Source organism: Melanotaenia boesemani, chromosome 2 (genome assembly GCF_017639745.1).
Source record: "Melanotaenia boesemani isolate fMelBoe1 chromosome 2, fMelBoe1.pri, whole genome shotgun sequence".
Lineage (NCBI taxonomy): Eukaryota > Metazoa > Chordata > Actinopteri > Atheriniformes > Melanotaeniidae > Melanotaenia > Melanotaenia boesemani.
The window spans coordinates 39,107,981-39,124,552 of record NC_055683.1 but is presented as its reverse complement, the minus strand read 5'-3'; the positions used below and the strand labels follow the sequence as shown (position 1 = coordinate 39,124,552).

At 37.5% G+C, this 16,572-nt stretch overlaps 1 protein-coding gene across 1 annotated transcript; it reads left to right on the top strand.

Moving 5' to 3' along the window:
- The first annotated feature begins 101 nt into the window (after window positions 1-101).
- On the top strand, window positions 102-2,998 carry mettl23 (methyltransferase like 23). The gene is made up of 5 exons (XM_042003982.1): window positions 102-347; window positions 1,040-1,144; window positions 1,248-1,485; window positions 1,758-1,842; window positions 1,933-2,998. The coding sequence occupies exons 1-5, from the start codon at window positions 246-248 to the stop codon at window positions 2,138-2,140; spliced, it is 738 nt and encodes a 245-aa protein (XP_041859916.1). The 5' UTR covers window positions 102-245; the 3' UTR covers window positions 2,141-2,998.
- Window positions 2,999-16,572: the final 13,574 nt, after the last annotated feature.

The window sequence follows — 16,572 nt, the reverse complement described above, 5'->3', positions numbered from 1 at the left end:
ATATAACGAATTCGTTGATTGGTCACATTACACACTGAAGCTTCCCGCCTGCTATTTTATTGGCTGTTATGATGCACTTCCTGTGTTTTGGTCAACGCTGAAAAAGATACGAACGTGGTTTGCTCTGATATATATATTACTAAAGATATTTCTCCTATTTTAAACCCAACCCATTCATCCAAACACATAACTAGTCTAAATATAGATATGTAATGAAGTAGTTTTATAATACGCTAGCTTGCAAAATGGAACATGGTGGAGACGAAGCAGCTAACATAGCCTTTAAAGTTTTCACCTTTGAAGACAAGAAAAGCACAAGAGAGACGCTTTCTGTATCCATACCTGAGGTCTGTCTATGTCCATAACTTAATTTATATAAAGGTTAAGCAGTTATTTGTATGTTGTGAAAAAACTAACATTGACTTATGCTGTTACTGAGCTGCTGTCTTATGGTTTGATCGAAGAAAAGCGATCAATTATTTTAGAAAGTGACCTAATGTTTTCTAATTATGTAACTAATATTTACCATGTAAATGACCAGATTTAGTCTATTCTGCATACATGCAGCACGTATATTTATTTATTTACTTGTTAAAATGACAGGACTGTCACAAAATAGAAGAAATGTGTCAAAATCTGAAATATAATAAGGAATGTATCAATAAATACATGAAAATAAATAAATGTAGTAAAACTGGATATCACAAGCATTTCCATTTAATGTCTGTTTACATTTATTGTAATGGGTTCTTTTGTAAATACATTTAAAATATTTAATTGTAAGTATTTACATTTTATTCAATGTATTGGATTTTATTTAAATACGTTTTTTCTTTAATTACATGTGAAAAATAATAAAGAACTTTACTACTGTTATATGTGAAGTCTTTGGATATTTAGCTGGTTCAATTCCAGTCAGATAAAACATCTCTGTCTGTGAAATGTTTGTAGAACATCTTAACAGCATCTGAACCCGGTGTTGTGCTGTTTTTTGTTGTTTCCTGGTGAATCTGCCGTCTGATCGGGATCCTCTGCTCAGGTTCTGGACCCACAGTACGGGATGTACGTGTGGCCATGTGCGGTGGTTCTGGCGCAGTATGCGTGGATACACAGAGAGGAGCTGAGAGGAAAAACGGTGCTAGAGGTGAGTCTGAACATACCGAAGGAGTTTTAGTCTGCACATGTAGCTTTCCTCAGAAGTGTAAGACAGATGTTGGGTAAAGCTGGTGAATCCTGTTTGTCCCCAGCTGGGTGCAGGTGTGAGTCTTCCCGGTGTGGTGGCAGCGCGTTGTGGTGCAGATGTGATCCTGTCTGACAGCTCAGACAAACCGCTGTGTCTGCAGAACTGCAGGCGGAGCTGTGAGGCCAACGGCCTGCAGGATGTCACTGTGTTGGGCCTCAGCTGGGGGGACGTCTCCCCGGACCTCCTGCTGCTTCCCAGACTGGACATCGTCCTGGGCTCAGACGTCTTCTACGATCCTGAAGGTCGGTTTGTGTCACCTGCAGGGAGTTTACAACCTTCACACAAATATTAATCTTCATCCTTAGATATCTCTTTCTCACACACTTTACATGGATGAATAAATCGATGGGTGGGTGGATGGAAGGATGGTTTATCGTAATGTCATGTTGTTGTAGATGAATAATTCTTATAAGACACGGCATGAACAGAAAACCTGTGATGGGTCTGAGACGATTCTGTAATTAAGGTGTTAATGACGATGTATGTGAGGCTGAGCAGGTGTTACCTGTTTCAGACTTTGAGGATGTCCTGGTCACGTTTGTCTTCCTGCTGAGGAAAAACCCCAGAGCCCAGTTCTGGACCTCGTACCAGCTGAGAAGGTCTCTGCTCTCCACCAAAACAACCTGTCTGCTTTAATGTTTCTTCTCTTTAAATCATCTTTTTAACCCTCTCCTGTTCCTTTTTTCCAGTGCCGACTGGTCGATCGAGGCGCTGCTTCACAGGTGGAAACTAAACTGCGTCCAGGTCCCGTTGGACCAGTTCGAGGCCAGTGAATCTGACCTAGCTGGTTCAGCTCTGCCGGGCCGCCACACCATCCAGATGATGATAATCAGCAAGAAGATGGAGGAAGTCCAGGAAGGGACTGATTCACCAGCTGCAGAACCAGAACGGTTCTAAAATCTGTTTGCTGCAGGTTTTCCTATTAAGGACTCTGAGAGGTCGGAGTTCCCTGCAGTTTGGAGGAACCAAGGGAGTCTGATCCAGATCCAGATAAACAGGATTACCTGTTAATCTGGGACAGAACCAGATATGGTCTCTACAGACCTTTTGGACTGGAGCTGGACTCCAGCCTGAGACTCGGTGTTGGATTCTCAGGTTCGGTCCGAGTCTCTATAGCAGAAGGTGGACAGAGAAAACCCGTCCAGGGACCTCATGCATAAAACTGCATGTAGCAAAGCAAACTACAGGTGGCGTACGTAGATAAAACAGGAAATGCGACACACAAAACCTTTAACATTTATCAAAGCGTGCGCACGCACGTCCCACTGTCCCACAAGTTGGTGCACCTGAGGGAACTCCTTGCCTCGCCCACATGGTGGCTATAAAAGGTCAGGTGGACACCTATAATACATTTTTTTATCACATCATTTCCATCATTTCCAGGAGGAAAAAAGAGGGAAGAAGTGGAATTTTTCTGGGTGTGAGACAGAAATCCTGATGGACCACGTTGACAAACGTAAAAATGTTTAATTGGTGGGCACGACGTGGGCATTACTGGTGTCAGAAAGGCAGAATAGTGGCAGCAGATGGTAGATGCTGTCAACAACGTGTCAGAGGGAAGACACGCCAGAGGTATCTGTTGGTGTGGCTGGATATCTCAGTCGGTAGAGCATCCGTCTGCCATGCGGGAGATTAAAGTACGAATCCCACAGGGATGAATCACTTTGGAGAAAAGCATCTGCCAAATGACAGTAATGATGCTGGTAAATTGTTTTAATTTATAAAATGAATATGTACAGATACATCTGAGATTGGTAGCAGTTTATTTAGTGTTAAATAATATTACTCCAAAGACATGCATGTTAGGTTAATTTGTCAATTCTCCCTAGGAGTGAATGTGTGAATGGTTGTTTCTCTTTCTGTGTTGGCCCTGTGATGGATTGGTGACCTGTCCAGGGTGTACCTGCCTCTCACCTGTTAATGCTGGGATAGACTCCAGTGGACTAAGAAGTATAGTAAATGAATTAATGAAATTTCTGTCTAGTTTCTGGATGTTCCAGCTGGGTGGGCGGTGCTGCAGCTGTGGTTGGAGAGGGTGAGGCCAGAGACTCCACCCAGCACCACAGCAGCCGTGTCCTCAGAGGAAGTCCTGCAGGTGCAGAGGGAACCACCACTGCAATTAACCAGGTGGACAGGGAGTTGTGGGAAATGGAGAACATATTTTAGTGGTTGAGGTTCTTATTAATATCATCTGCCTGTTTTTTTTTGGAAATCCTGTCCTTAACATGCACTATTAGGTACTGATATTGAATGTGTGTCTTTCTTTTATTCATTTCTGCAAACAGCTTTAATATAATGTGGTATGAAAGGTAATATGTGATTGTGCACAAATGTCTCACATTTCACATAATTTCCTTGATTTTATTCTGGACAGCTGGTGTTGCCGTTTGCCATTTTTCTAGATTTTGTGCTTACGGGAGGGTCAGACTTCTTTTTGTTCATACACCAGCTTGATAAATGAGGCCCCAGGTCTCTGTAAGCCTCCATCATCTGTTCACCTGCAGGTAGAAGCTGGAAGGTGTGTTTCCTCCTGTAAACACAAGAGGGCAGCGTTTCTCTGCAGTCTGGACTCTGAACAGAACCAGTTCTGTCTGGTTCAGGTGCAGGTTTATTCCTGTTTGTGTCCAGCTAAGGACAGAAGTCCATCTGATTGACTTTGGACCACAAATCATCCTGTTTTAATTAAAAAGTAGCATTTTGCAGGGTCTGCATAATCGATAATAAAAGATTGTTACCTATTATTTAAATGTAAAACGTCTATTCTAGTTAGTAAATAAGTACATACAGAATTATTTATTTCTAGTCAATATGATCAGGAAATGTTGTATCCAGAATGATTGCAGGACAGTTTCATATAAAAAAAAAAAAAGAAAGGAAAAAAAAATGTTGAATTTGCTCTATTATGAAAGTTAAATTAACACGTTTATTACAATAAATTCATTACACAACCAATAACATCATAAAAAAATGACCACATTTAATAGCAGTTTGCATTCCCTACAACAAGGATTGCACGATTTCCGGTACACCGATTAAAAGTTCTGTAACATGTTGTAGACTCTGAACCAGAGAACAGCTGCAGCTGGTTAAAGGCTTTAAAACGATGCTTTAACTGCAGGTCTGTTCAGTTTGGAGCCGGGATGTTTTCTATTTCTTTTTCTACTGTTTTCCATTGAAATGTATTTAAATGCATTTAGCTGAGTTTACAATGTTAATGTCTGCGTCTGTTATTTGATTCACTCATCCACTTAAATCCATTGAAAATAAATAATGTTGCTTTTTGGCGGAAATGTTATGCAATTAAAATGTGATTAATCAAGATGAATTATTTACGTTTAGTCTATAATTAATTAGATTGAATTTTTAATTGAATCTCATCCTCAATACAAACTCAAATATCCCAAACTTTTTTTGTACTTTCACACAGAAGAACGTGATCCAGCGATTGCTGCCACAACAAAGTTTTAATATATTTTTTTTTAATTGTAATTAGAATTAACTAGTGAGAATTAACCAGGTTTTCATCTGCAAGCGTCAAACACACGACTGAGAAACCTGAGATGTTCCAGAGCAACGTGATGAAGTTTATAGAAGATTTCAATAAACCAAACAAGCTGGATTTCACCTTCAGAGATGCTTTGATTTGTTCTTGTTGCTTCTTTCTTTCAAACATAGCTCTAACACACCTCTAAAACACACCTGCAACACATTTAACCCAAAACAAATAGTAAGAGTAAAATCCTGAAACATCAGCATGTTCTTCAACATGATGACGACGGTCCTTCAGAGATCGGCCAACAGCAGCTTTTAACAGCAGCAGAGACATAATGATGGAGGTGGTGTGGTTCAGCATCCTGAAGGCTGACAGGAAACTCTGAACCCGCCAAGTACTTCTGGAAACGGCCAAGAGACAAAAACCTGGACTCCTTCAACCTCCTCATGCACAATAATAATGCACAATAATGTAAAGTGGTTATTGGTTAAAAAGTTTATACTTATTTACCACCAGGCACGTAGCTGAGAATCATTTGACATGACCTGAAGCCAGAAGACCGTTTTTATAGGAATGTAAGAGCGGAATCATTTACTAAATTACAATTCAGAAAAGAAAACACATCATTGGGTTTAAATGACACAACAGCTTTTATTAAAGCAGGAAGTGCAGTAATAAACCAAATGTGTGTTTTTGGGTATGAGGATATGAGCATCCATGCACGTACAGATGTATGTGTATGATAGGTGTGTATATAGTACCTCTGCATTTACTGTAATTTTGGTAATTTTTATTTGACAAACTTTCATTGATTCACACGTTCTATAGATTTCATGTATGACGGTGGGCGACTTCTTCGAGTTAGTTTCTCTCCATGTGCTGGGTTACCCACGGCCATCTACGGACCTGTAACAACGATTAACAACAAAATTCATGCGTTACAGTGTGTGTGTGTGTGTGTGTATAAATGTACATATATCTGTCTTTTTGACTTCATGGTTGTATATCTCAATATTTGTACATTATTGTGTATGTGTATGTGTGTGTATGTAGAAATGTATGTGTATGTATACATACATTAGGTGGCTGTAGCTCAGGAGGAAGAGCAGTTGTCTGGTTTGGATCAACTCCAGGCTTCCCCTGACTACATGTCGAAGTGTCCTTGGGCAAGACGCTTAACCCCACGTTGCTTCTGATGTGCCTATTGGGGTATGAGTGTGTGTGTGTGAATGTGACATGCAGTGTAAAGCGCTTTGAATGGTCAAGCTGACTGGAAAAGAGCTGTATAAGTCCATTTACCATTTTTACCGTGTATGAGAGTACACATAATAATGTATATTAAAATAAATAGTTTATGGATGTTTTTTGCATTAATGTGATGTATTTGTGTGTATATGTGCATAGACATAGACTGCACAGGAAGAAAAGCTGCAGCTGATGGGGATCCAAATAATGCACATTTTAAAAGAAATTAAGATGAAAAAAACTTATAATTTGAAAAAATATAACCTTAAAATATTTTATTGCTTCCATGAAGAATATGACAATCTGTGTTTTTACAGGCAGTGAAGTGATGAAGACGAGGCCTGTATTTCCTGTAAACCTGTTCACCTGTAAAAGCTCCTATATTATGAGCTTTTACTGCTTTTTGTATGATTATTTTTATTAGTTTTATGACTAAGTTTTAGTCTGTTTTCCATTTTCCTGTAATAATCGTGTTTCTTCTGACGTTGAGCATTTTCAAGCTGATATTTCTGCAGCTTTAATGCCTGCTGGTTATGCAGACTGTCAGGTGTTTTATGATGATCTCCATGTAGGCCAGAAAGCTGAAGCATTTGCAACGACCATCCAGATCTCCAGACTCGTGTCCTGTGGCGTTCTCTTGAACTTTTGACCTCTATAATGATTAACTTTTGACAAACACCTTTTATGAGGTTTCATCTGTCTGATATTCAAACAGCCAGCAGTGCCAACAAAGATGATAAACTTTCTGGAACCAACATCAGAGTCGGGCCCGACTTTGATGCCTCATCTGGCTTTTATGTTGTTGACAGTAAAGTGCTGCCCACAGGAAACAGGTTACAGAATAATGTGAGTCACAGAGATTCACAGTTTAAAACTAAAGAAACAAACTTTTCCAGCGCAACATTAAATACACTGAACCTCCCAGTCTGGATGTTAATGATCCCACAAATGGTCTGATACCAGATATTTATATTCTTGAATAAATGTTCATGTTGAAATATCAATATTTAAGGTAAATATGTACTTAATCACTACCTGGAAAACAGTTACAGTTTTATCACATTAATGCATAAACCACCTTCTACCACATTAAATATCTTTTAATATTAATTAGTACCCGCCCCTAAGAAAAATGGGAACCGATTGGTTAAAGTGGCCATATAACGAATTCGTTGATTGGTCACATTACACACTGAAGCTTCCCGCCTGCTATTTTATTGGCTGTTATGATGCACTTCCTGTGTTTTGGTCAACGCTGAAAAAGATACGAACGTGGTTTGCTCTGATATATATATTACTAAAGATATTTCTCCTATTTTAAACCCAACCCATTCATCCAAACACATAACTAGTCTAAATATAGATATGTAATGAAGTAGTTTTATAATACGCTAGCTTGCAAAATGGAACATGGTGGAGACACCAGCTTGATAAATGAGGCCCCAGGTCTCTGTAAGCCTCCATCATCTGTTCACCTGCAGGTAGAAGCTGGAAGGTGTGTTTCCTCCTGTAAACACAAGAGGGCAGCGTTTCTCTGCAGTCTGGACTCTGAACAGAACCAGTTCTGTCTGGTTCAGGTGCAGGTTTATTCCTGTTTGTGTCCAGCTAAGGACAGAAGTCCATCTGATTGACTTTGGACCACAAATCATCCTGTTTTAATTAAAAAGTAGCATTTTGCAGGGTCTGCATAATCGATAATAAAAGATTGTTACCTATTATTTAAATGTAAAACGTCTATTCTAGTTAGTAAATAAGTACATACAGAATTATTTATTTCTAGTCAATATGATCAGGAAATGTTGTATCCAGAATGATTGCAGGACAGTTTCATATAAAAAAAAAAAAAAAGAAAGGAAAAAAAAATGTTGAATTTGCTCTATTATGAAAGTTAAATTAACACGTTTATTACAATAAATTCATTACACAACCAATAACATCATAAAAAAAATGACCACATTTAATAGCAGTTTGCATTCCCTACAACAAGGATTGCACGATTTCCGGTACACCGATTAAAAGTTCTGTAACATGTTGTAGACTCTGAACCAGAGAACAGCTGCAGCTGGTTAAAGGCTTTAAAACGATGCTTTAACTGCAGGTCTGTTCAGTTTGGAGCCGGGATGTTTTCTATTTCTTTTTCTACTGTTTTCCATTGAAATGTATTTAAATGCATTTAGCTGAGTTTACAATGTTAATGTCTGCGTCTGTTATTTGATTCACTCATCCACTTAAATCCATTGAAAATAAATAATGTTGCTTTTTGGCGGAAATGTTATGCAATTAAAATGTGATTAATCAAGATGAATTATTTACGTTTAGTCTATAATTAATTAGATTGAATTTTTAATTGAATCTCATCCTCAATACAAACTCAAATATCCCAAACTTTTTTTGTACTTTCACACAGAAGAACGTGATCCAGCGATTGCTGCCACAACAAAGTTTTAATATATTTTTTTTTAATTGTAATTAGAATTAACTAGTGAGAATTAACCAGGTTTTCATCTGCAAGCGTCAAACACACGACTGAGAAACCTGAGATGTTCCAGAGCAACGTGATGAAGTTTATAGAAGATTTCAATAAACCAAACAAGCTGGATTTCACCTTCAGAGATGCTTTGATTTGTTCTTGTTGCTTCTTTCTTTCAAACATAGCTCTAACACACCTCTAAAACACACCTGCAACACATTTAACCCAAAACAAATAGTAAGAGTAAAATCCTGAAACATCAGCATGTTCTTCAACATGATGACGACGGTCCTTCAGAGATCGGCCAACAGCAGCTTTTAACAGCAGCAGAGACATAATGATGGAGGTGGTGTGGTTCAGCATCCTGAAGGCTGACAGGAAACTCTGAACCCGCCAAGTACTTCTGGAAACGGCCAAGAGACAAAAACCTGGACTCCTTCAACCTCCTCATGCACAATAATAATGCACAATAATGTAAAGTGGTTATTGGTTAAAAAGTTTATACTTATTTACCACCAGGCACGTAGCTGAGAATCATTTGACATGACCTGAAGCCAGAAGACCGTTTTTATAGGAATGTAAGAGCGGAATCATTTACTAAATTACAATTCAGAAAAGAAAACACATCATTGGGTTTAAAATGACACAACAGCTTTTATTAAAGCAGGAAGTGCAGTAATAAACCAAATGTGTGTTTTTGGGTATGAGGATATGAGCATCCATGCACGTACAGATGTATGTGTATGATAGGTGTGTATATAGTACCTCTGCATTTACTGTAATTTTGGTAATTTTTATTTGACAAACTTTCATTGATTCACACGTTCTATAGATTTCATGTATGACGGTGGGCGACTTCTTCGAGTTAGTTTCTCTCCATGTGCTGGGTTACCCACGGCCATCTACGGACCTGTAACAACGATTAACAACAAAATTCATGCGTTACAGTGTGTGTGTGTGTGTGTGTATAAATGTACATATATCTGTCTTTTTGACTTCATGGTTGTATATCTCAATATTTGTACATTATTGTGTATGTGTATGTGTGTGTATGTAGAAATGTATGTGTATGTATACATACATTAGGTGGCTGTAGCTCAGGAGGAAGAGCAGTTGTCTGGTTTGGATCAACTCCAGGCTTCCCCTGACTACATGTCGAAGTGTCCTTGGGCAAGACGCTTAACCCCACGTTGCTTCTGATGTGCCTATTGGGGTATGAGTGTGTGTGTGTGAATGTGACATGCAGTGTAAAGCGCTTTGAATGGTCAAGCTGACTGGAAAAGAGCTGTATAAGTCCATTTACCATTTTTACCGTGTATGAGAGTACACATAATAATGTATATTAAAATAAATAGTTTATGGATGTTTTTTGCATTAATGTGATGTATTTGTGTGTATATGTGCATAGACATAGACTGCACAGGAAGAAAAGCTGCAGCTGATGGGGATCCAAATAATGCACATTTTAAAAGAAATTAAGATGAAAAAAACTTATAATTTGAAAAAATATAACCTTAAAATATTTTATTGCTTCCATGAAGAATATGACAATCTGTGTTTTTACAGGCAGTGAAGTGATGAAGACGAGGCCTGTATTTCCTGTAAACCTGTTCACCTGTAAAAGCTCCTATATTATGAGCTTTTACTGCTTTTTGTATGATTATTTTTATTAGTTTTATGACTAAGTTTTAGTCTGTTTTCCATTTTCCTGTAATAATCGTGTTTCTTCTGACGTTGAGCATTTTCAAGCTGATATTTCTGCAGCTTTAATGCCTGCTGGTTATGCAGACTGTCAGGTGTTTTATGATGATCTCCATGTAGGCCAGAAAGCTGAAGCATTTGCAACGACCATCCAGATCTCCAGACTCGTGTCCTGCGGCGTTCTCTTGAACTTTTGACCTCTATAATGATTAACTTTTGACAAACACCTTTTATGAGGTTTCATCTGTCTGATATTCAAACAGCCAGCAGTGCCAACAAAGATGATAAACTTTCTGGAACCAACATCAGAGTCGGGCCCGACTTTGATGCCTCATCTGGCTTTTATGTTGTTGACAGTAAAGTGCTGCCCACAGGAAACAGGTTACAGAATAATGTGAGTCACAGAGATTCACAGTTTAAAACTAAAGAAACAAACTTTTCCAGCGCAACATTAAATACACTGAACCTCCCAGTCTGGATGTTAATGATCCCACAAATGGTCTGATACCAGATATTTATATTCTTGAATAAATGTTCATGTTGAAATATCAATATTTAAGGTAAATATGTACTTAATCACTACCTGGAAAACAGTTACAGTTTTATCACATTAATGCATAAACCACCTTCTACCACATTAAATATCTTTTAATATTAATTAGTACCCGCCCCTAAGAAAAATGGGAACCGATTGGTTAAAGTGGCCATATAACGAATTCGTTGATTGGTCACATTACACACTGAAGCTTCCCGCCTGCTATTTTATTGGCTGTTATGATGCACTTCCTGTGTTTTGGTCAACGCTGAAAAAGATACGAACGTGGTTTGCTCTGATATATATATTACTAAAGATATTTCTCCTATTTTAAACCCAACCCATTCATCCAAACACATAACTAGTCTAAATATAGATATGTAATGAAGTAGTTTTATAATACGCTAGCTTGCAAAATGGAACATGGTGGAGACACCAGCTTGATAAATGAGGCCCCAGGTCTCTGTAAGCCTCCATCATCTGTTCACCTGCAGGTAGAAGCTGGAAGGTGTGTTTCCTCCTGTAAACACAAGAGGGCAGCGTTTCTCTGCAGTCTGGACTCTGAACAGAACCAGTTCTGTCTGGTTCAGGTGCAGGTTTATTCCTGTTTGTGTCCAGCTAAGGACAGAAGTCCATCTGATTGACTTTGGACCACAAATCATCCTGTTTTAATTAAAAAGTAGCATTTTGCAGGGTCTGCATAATCGATAATAAAAGATTGTTACCTATTATTTAAATGTAAAACGTCTATTCTAGTTAGTAAATAAGTACATACAGAATTATTTATTTCTAGTCAATATGATCAGGAAATGTTGTATCCAGAATGATTGCAGGACAGTTTCATATAAAAAAAAAAAAAAGAAAGGAAAAAAAAATGTTGAATTTGCTCTATTATGAAAGTTAAATTAACACGTTTATTACAATAAATTCATTACACAACCAATAACATCATAAAAAAATGACCACATTTAATAGCAGTTTGCATTCCCTACAACAAGGATTGCACGATTTCCGGTACACCGATTAAAAGTTCTGTAACATGTTGTAGACTCTGAACCAGAGAACAGCTGCAGCTGGTTAAAGGCTTTAAAACGATGCTTTAACTGCAGGTCTGTTCAGTTTGGAGCCGGGATGTTTTCTATTTCTTTTTCTACTGTTTTCCATTGAAATGTATTTAAATGCATTTAGCTGAGTTTACAATGTTAATGTCTGCGTCTGTTATTTGATTCACTCATCCACTTAAATCCATTGAAAATAAATAATGTTGCTTTTTGGCGGAAATGTTATGCAATTAAAATGTGATTAATCAAGATGAATTATTTACGTTTAGTCTATAATTAATTAGATTGAATTTTTAATTGAATCTCATCCTCAATACAAACTCAAATATCCCAAACTTTTTTTGTACTTTCACACAGAAGAACGTGATCCAGCGATTGCTGCCACAACAAAGTTTTAATATATTTTTTTTTAATTGTAATTAGAATTAACTAGTGAGAATTAACCAGGTTTTCATCTGCAAGCGTCAAACACACGACTGAGAAACCTGAGATGTTCCAGAGCAACGTGATGAAGTTTATAGAAGATTTCAATAAACCAAACAAGCTGGATTTCACCTTCAGAGATGCTTTGATTTGTTCTTGTTGCTTCTTTCTTTCAAACATAGCTCTAACACACCTCTAAAACACACCTGCAACACATTTAACCCAAAACAAATAGTAAGAGTAAAATCCTGAAACATCAGCATGTTCTTCAACATGATGACGACGGTCCTTCAGAGATCGGCCAACAGCAGCTTTTAACAGCAGCAGAGACATAATGATGGAGGTGGTGTGGTTCAGCATCCTGAAGGCTGACAGGAAACTCTGAACCCGCCAAGTACTTCTGGAAACGGCCAAGAGACAAAAACCTGGACTCCTTCAACCTCCTCATGCACAATAATAATGCACAATAATGTAAAGTGGTTATTGGTTAAAAAGTTTATACTTATTTACCACCAGGCACGTAGCTGAGAATCATTTGACATGACCTGAAGCCAGAAGACCGTTTTTATAGGAATGTAAGAGCGGAATCATTTACTAAATTACAATTCAGAAAAGAAAACACATCATTGGGTTTAAAATGACACAACAGCTTTTATTAAAGCAGGAAGTGCAGTAATAAACCAAATGTGTGTTTTTGGGTATGAGGATATGAGCATCCATGCACGTACAGATGTATGTGTATGATAGGTGTGTATATAGTACCTCTGCATTTACTGTAATTTTGGTAATTTTTATTTGACAAACTTTCATTGATTCACACGTTCTATAGATTTCATGTATGACGGTGGGCGACTTCTTCGAGTTAGTTTCTCTCCATGTGCTGGGTTACCCACGGCCATCTACGGACCTGTAACAACGATTAACAACAAAATTCATGCGTTACAGTGTGTGTGTGTGTGTGTGTATAAATGTACATATATCTGTCTTTTTGACTTCATGGTTGTATATCTCAATATTTGTACATTATTGTGTATGTGTATGTGTGTGTATGTAGAAATGTATGTGTATGTATACATACATTAGGTGGCTGTAGCTCAGGAGGAAGAGCAGTTGTCTGGTTTGGATCAACTCCAGGCTTCCCCTGACTACATGTCGAAGTGTCCTTGGGCAAGACGCTTAACCCCACGTTGCTTCTGATGTGCCTATTGGGGTATGAGTGTGTGTGTGTGAATGTGACATGCAGTGTAAAGCGCTTTGAATGGTCAAGCTGACTGGAAAAGAGCTGTATAAGTCCATTTACCATTTTTACCGTGTATGAGAGTACACATAATAATGTATATTAAAATAAATAGTTTATGGATGTTTTTTGCATTAATGTGATGTATTTGTGTGTATATGTGCATAGACATAGACTGCACAGGAAGAAAAGCTGCAGCTGATGGGGATCCAAATAATGCACATTTTAAAAGAAATTAAGATGAAAAAAAACTTATAATTTGAAAAAATATAACCTTAAAATATTTTATTGCTTCCATGAAGAATATGACAATCTGTGTTTTTACAGGCAGTGAAGTGATGAAGACGAGGCCTGTATTTCCTGTAAACCTGTTCACCTGTAAAAGCTCCTATATTATGAGCTTTTACTGCTTTTTGTATGATTATTTTTATTAGTTTTATGACTAAGTTTTAGTCTGTTTTCCATTTTCCTGTAATAATCGTGTTTCTTCTGACGTTGAGCATTTTCAAGCTGATATTTCTGCAGCTTTAATGCCTGCTGGTTATGCAGACTGTCAGGTGTTTTATGATGATCTCCATGTAGGCCAGAAAGCTGAAGCATTTGCAACGACCATCCAGATCTCCAGACTCGTGTCCTGTGGCGTTCTCTTGAACTTTTGACCTCTATAATGATTAACTTTTGACAAACACCTTTTATGAGGTTTCATCTGTCTGATATTCAAACAGCCAGCAGTGCCAACAAAGATGATAAACTTTCTGGAACCAACATCAGAGTCGGGCCCGACTTTGATGCCTCATCTGGCTTTTATGTTGTTGACAGTAAAGTGCTGCCCACAGGAAACAGGTTACAGAATAATGTGAGTCACAGAGATTCACAGTTTAAAACTAAAGAAACAAACTTTTCCAGCGCAACATTAAATACACTGAACCTCCCAGTCTGGATGTTAATGATCCCACAAATGGTCTGATACCAGATATTTATATTCTTGAATAAATGTTCATGTTGAAATATCAATATTTAAGGTAAATATGTACTTAATCACTACCTGGAAAACAGTTACAGTTTTATCACATTAATGCATAAACCACCTTCTACCACATTAAATATCTTTTAATACTAATTAGTACCCGCCCCTAAGAAAAATGGGAACCGATTGGTTAAAGTGGCCATATAACGAATTCGTTGATTGGTCACATTACACACTGAAGCTTCCCGCCTGCTATTTTATTGGCTGTTATGATGCACTTCCTGTGTTTTGGTCAACGCTGAAAAAGATACGAACGTGGTTTGCTCTGATATATATATTACTAAAGATATTTCTCCTATTTTAAACCCAACCCATTCATCCAAACACATAACTAGTCTAAATATAGATATGTAATGAAGTAGTTTTATAATACGCTAGCTTGCAAAATGGAACATGGTGGAGACACCAGCTTGATAAATGAGGCCCCAGGTCTCTGTAAGCCTCCATCATCTGTTCACCTGCAGGTAGAAGCTGGAAGGTGTGTTTCCTCCTGTAAACACAAGAGGGCAGCGTTTCTCTGCAGTCTGGACTCTGAACAGAACCAGTTCTGTCTGGTTCAGGTGCAGGTTTATTCCTGTTTGTGTCCAGCTAAGGACAGAAGTCCATCTGATTGACTTTGGACCACAAATCATCCTGTTTTAATTAAAAAGTAGCATTTTGCAGGGTCTGCATAATCGATAATAAAAGATTGTTACCTATTATTTAAATGTAAAACGTCTATTCTAGTTAGTAAATAAGTACATACAGAATTATTTATTTCTAGTCAATATGATCAGGAAATGTTGTATCCAGAATGATTGCAGGACAGTTTCATATAAAAAAAAAAAAAAAGAAAGGAAAAAAAAATGTTGAATTTGCTCTATTATGAAAGTTAAATTAACACGTTTATTACAATAAATTCATTACACAACCAATAACATCATAAAAAAAATGACCACATTTAATAGCAGTTTGCATTCCCTACAACAAGGATTGCACGATTTCCGGTACACCGATTAAAAGTTCTGTAACATGTTGTAGACTCTGAACCAGAGAACAGCTGCAGCTGGTTAAAGGCTTTAAAACGATGCTTTAACTGCAGGTCTGTTCAGTTTGGAGCCGGGATGTTTTCTATTTCTTTTTCTACTGTTTTCCATTGAAATGTATTTAAATGCATTTAGCTGAGTTTACAATGTTAATGTCTGCGTCTGTTATTTGATTCACTCATCCACTTAAATCCATTGAAAATAAATAATGTTGCTTTTTGGCGGAAATGTTATGCAATTAAAATGTGATTAATCAAGATGAATTATTTACGTTTAGTCTATAATTAATTAGATTGAATTTTTAATTGAATCTCATCCTCAATACAAACTCAAATATCCCAAACTTTTTTTGTACTTTCACACAGAAGAACGTGATCCAGCGATTGCTGCCACAACAAAGTTTTAATATATTTTTTTTTAATTGTAATTAGAATTAACTAGTGAGAATTAACCAGGTTTTCATCTGCAAGCGTCAAACACACGACTGAGAAACCTGAGATGTTCCAGAGCAACGTGATGAAGTTTATAGAAGATTTCAATAAACCAAACAAGCTGGATTTCACCTTCAGAGATGCTTTGATTTGTTCTTGTTGCTTCTTTCTTTCAAACATAGCTCTAACACACCTCTAAAACACACCTGCAACACATTTAACCCAAAACAAATAGTAAGAGTAAAATCCTGAAACATCAGCATGTTCTTCAACATGATGACGACGGTCCTTCAGAGATCGGCCAACAGCAGCTTTTAACAGCAGCAGAGACATAATGATGGAGGTGGTGTGGTTCAGCATCCTGAAGGCTGACAGGAAACTCTGAACCCGCCAAGTACTTCTGGAAACGGCCAAGAGACAAAAACCTGGACTCCTTCAACCTCCTCATGCACAATAATAATGCACAATAATGTAAAGTGGTTATTGGTTAAAAAGTTTATACTTATTTACCACCAGGCACGTAGCTGAGAATCATTTGACATGACCTGAAGCCAGAAGACCGTTTTTATAGGAATGTAAGAGCGGAATCATTTACTAAATTACAATTCAGAAAAGAAAACACATCATTGGGTTTAAAATGACACAACAGCTTTTATTAAAGCAGGAAGTGCAGTAATAAAC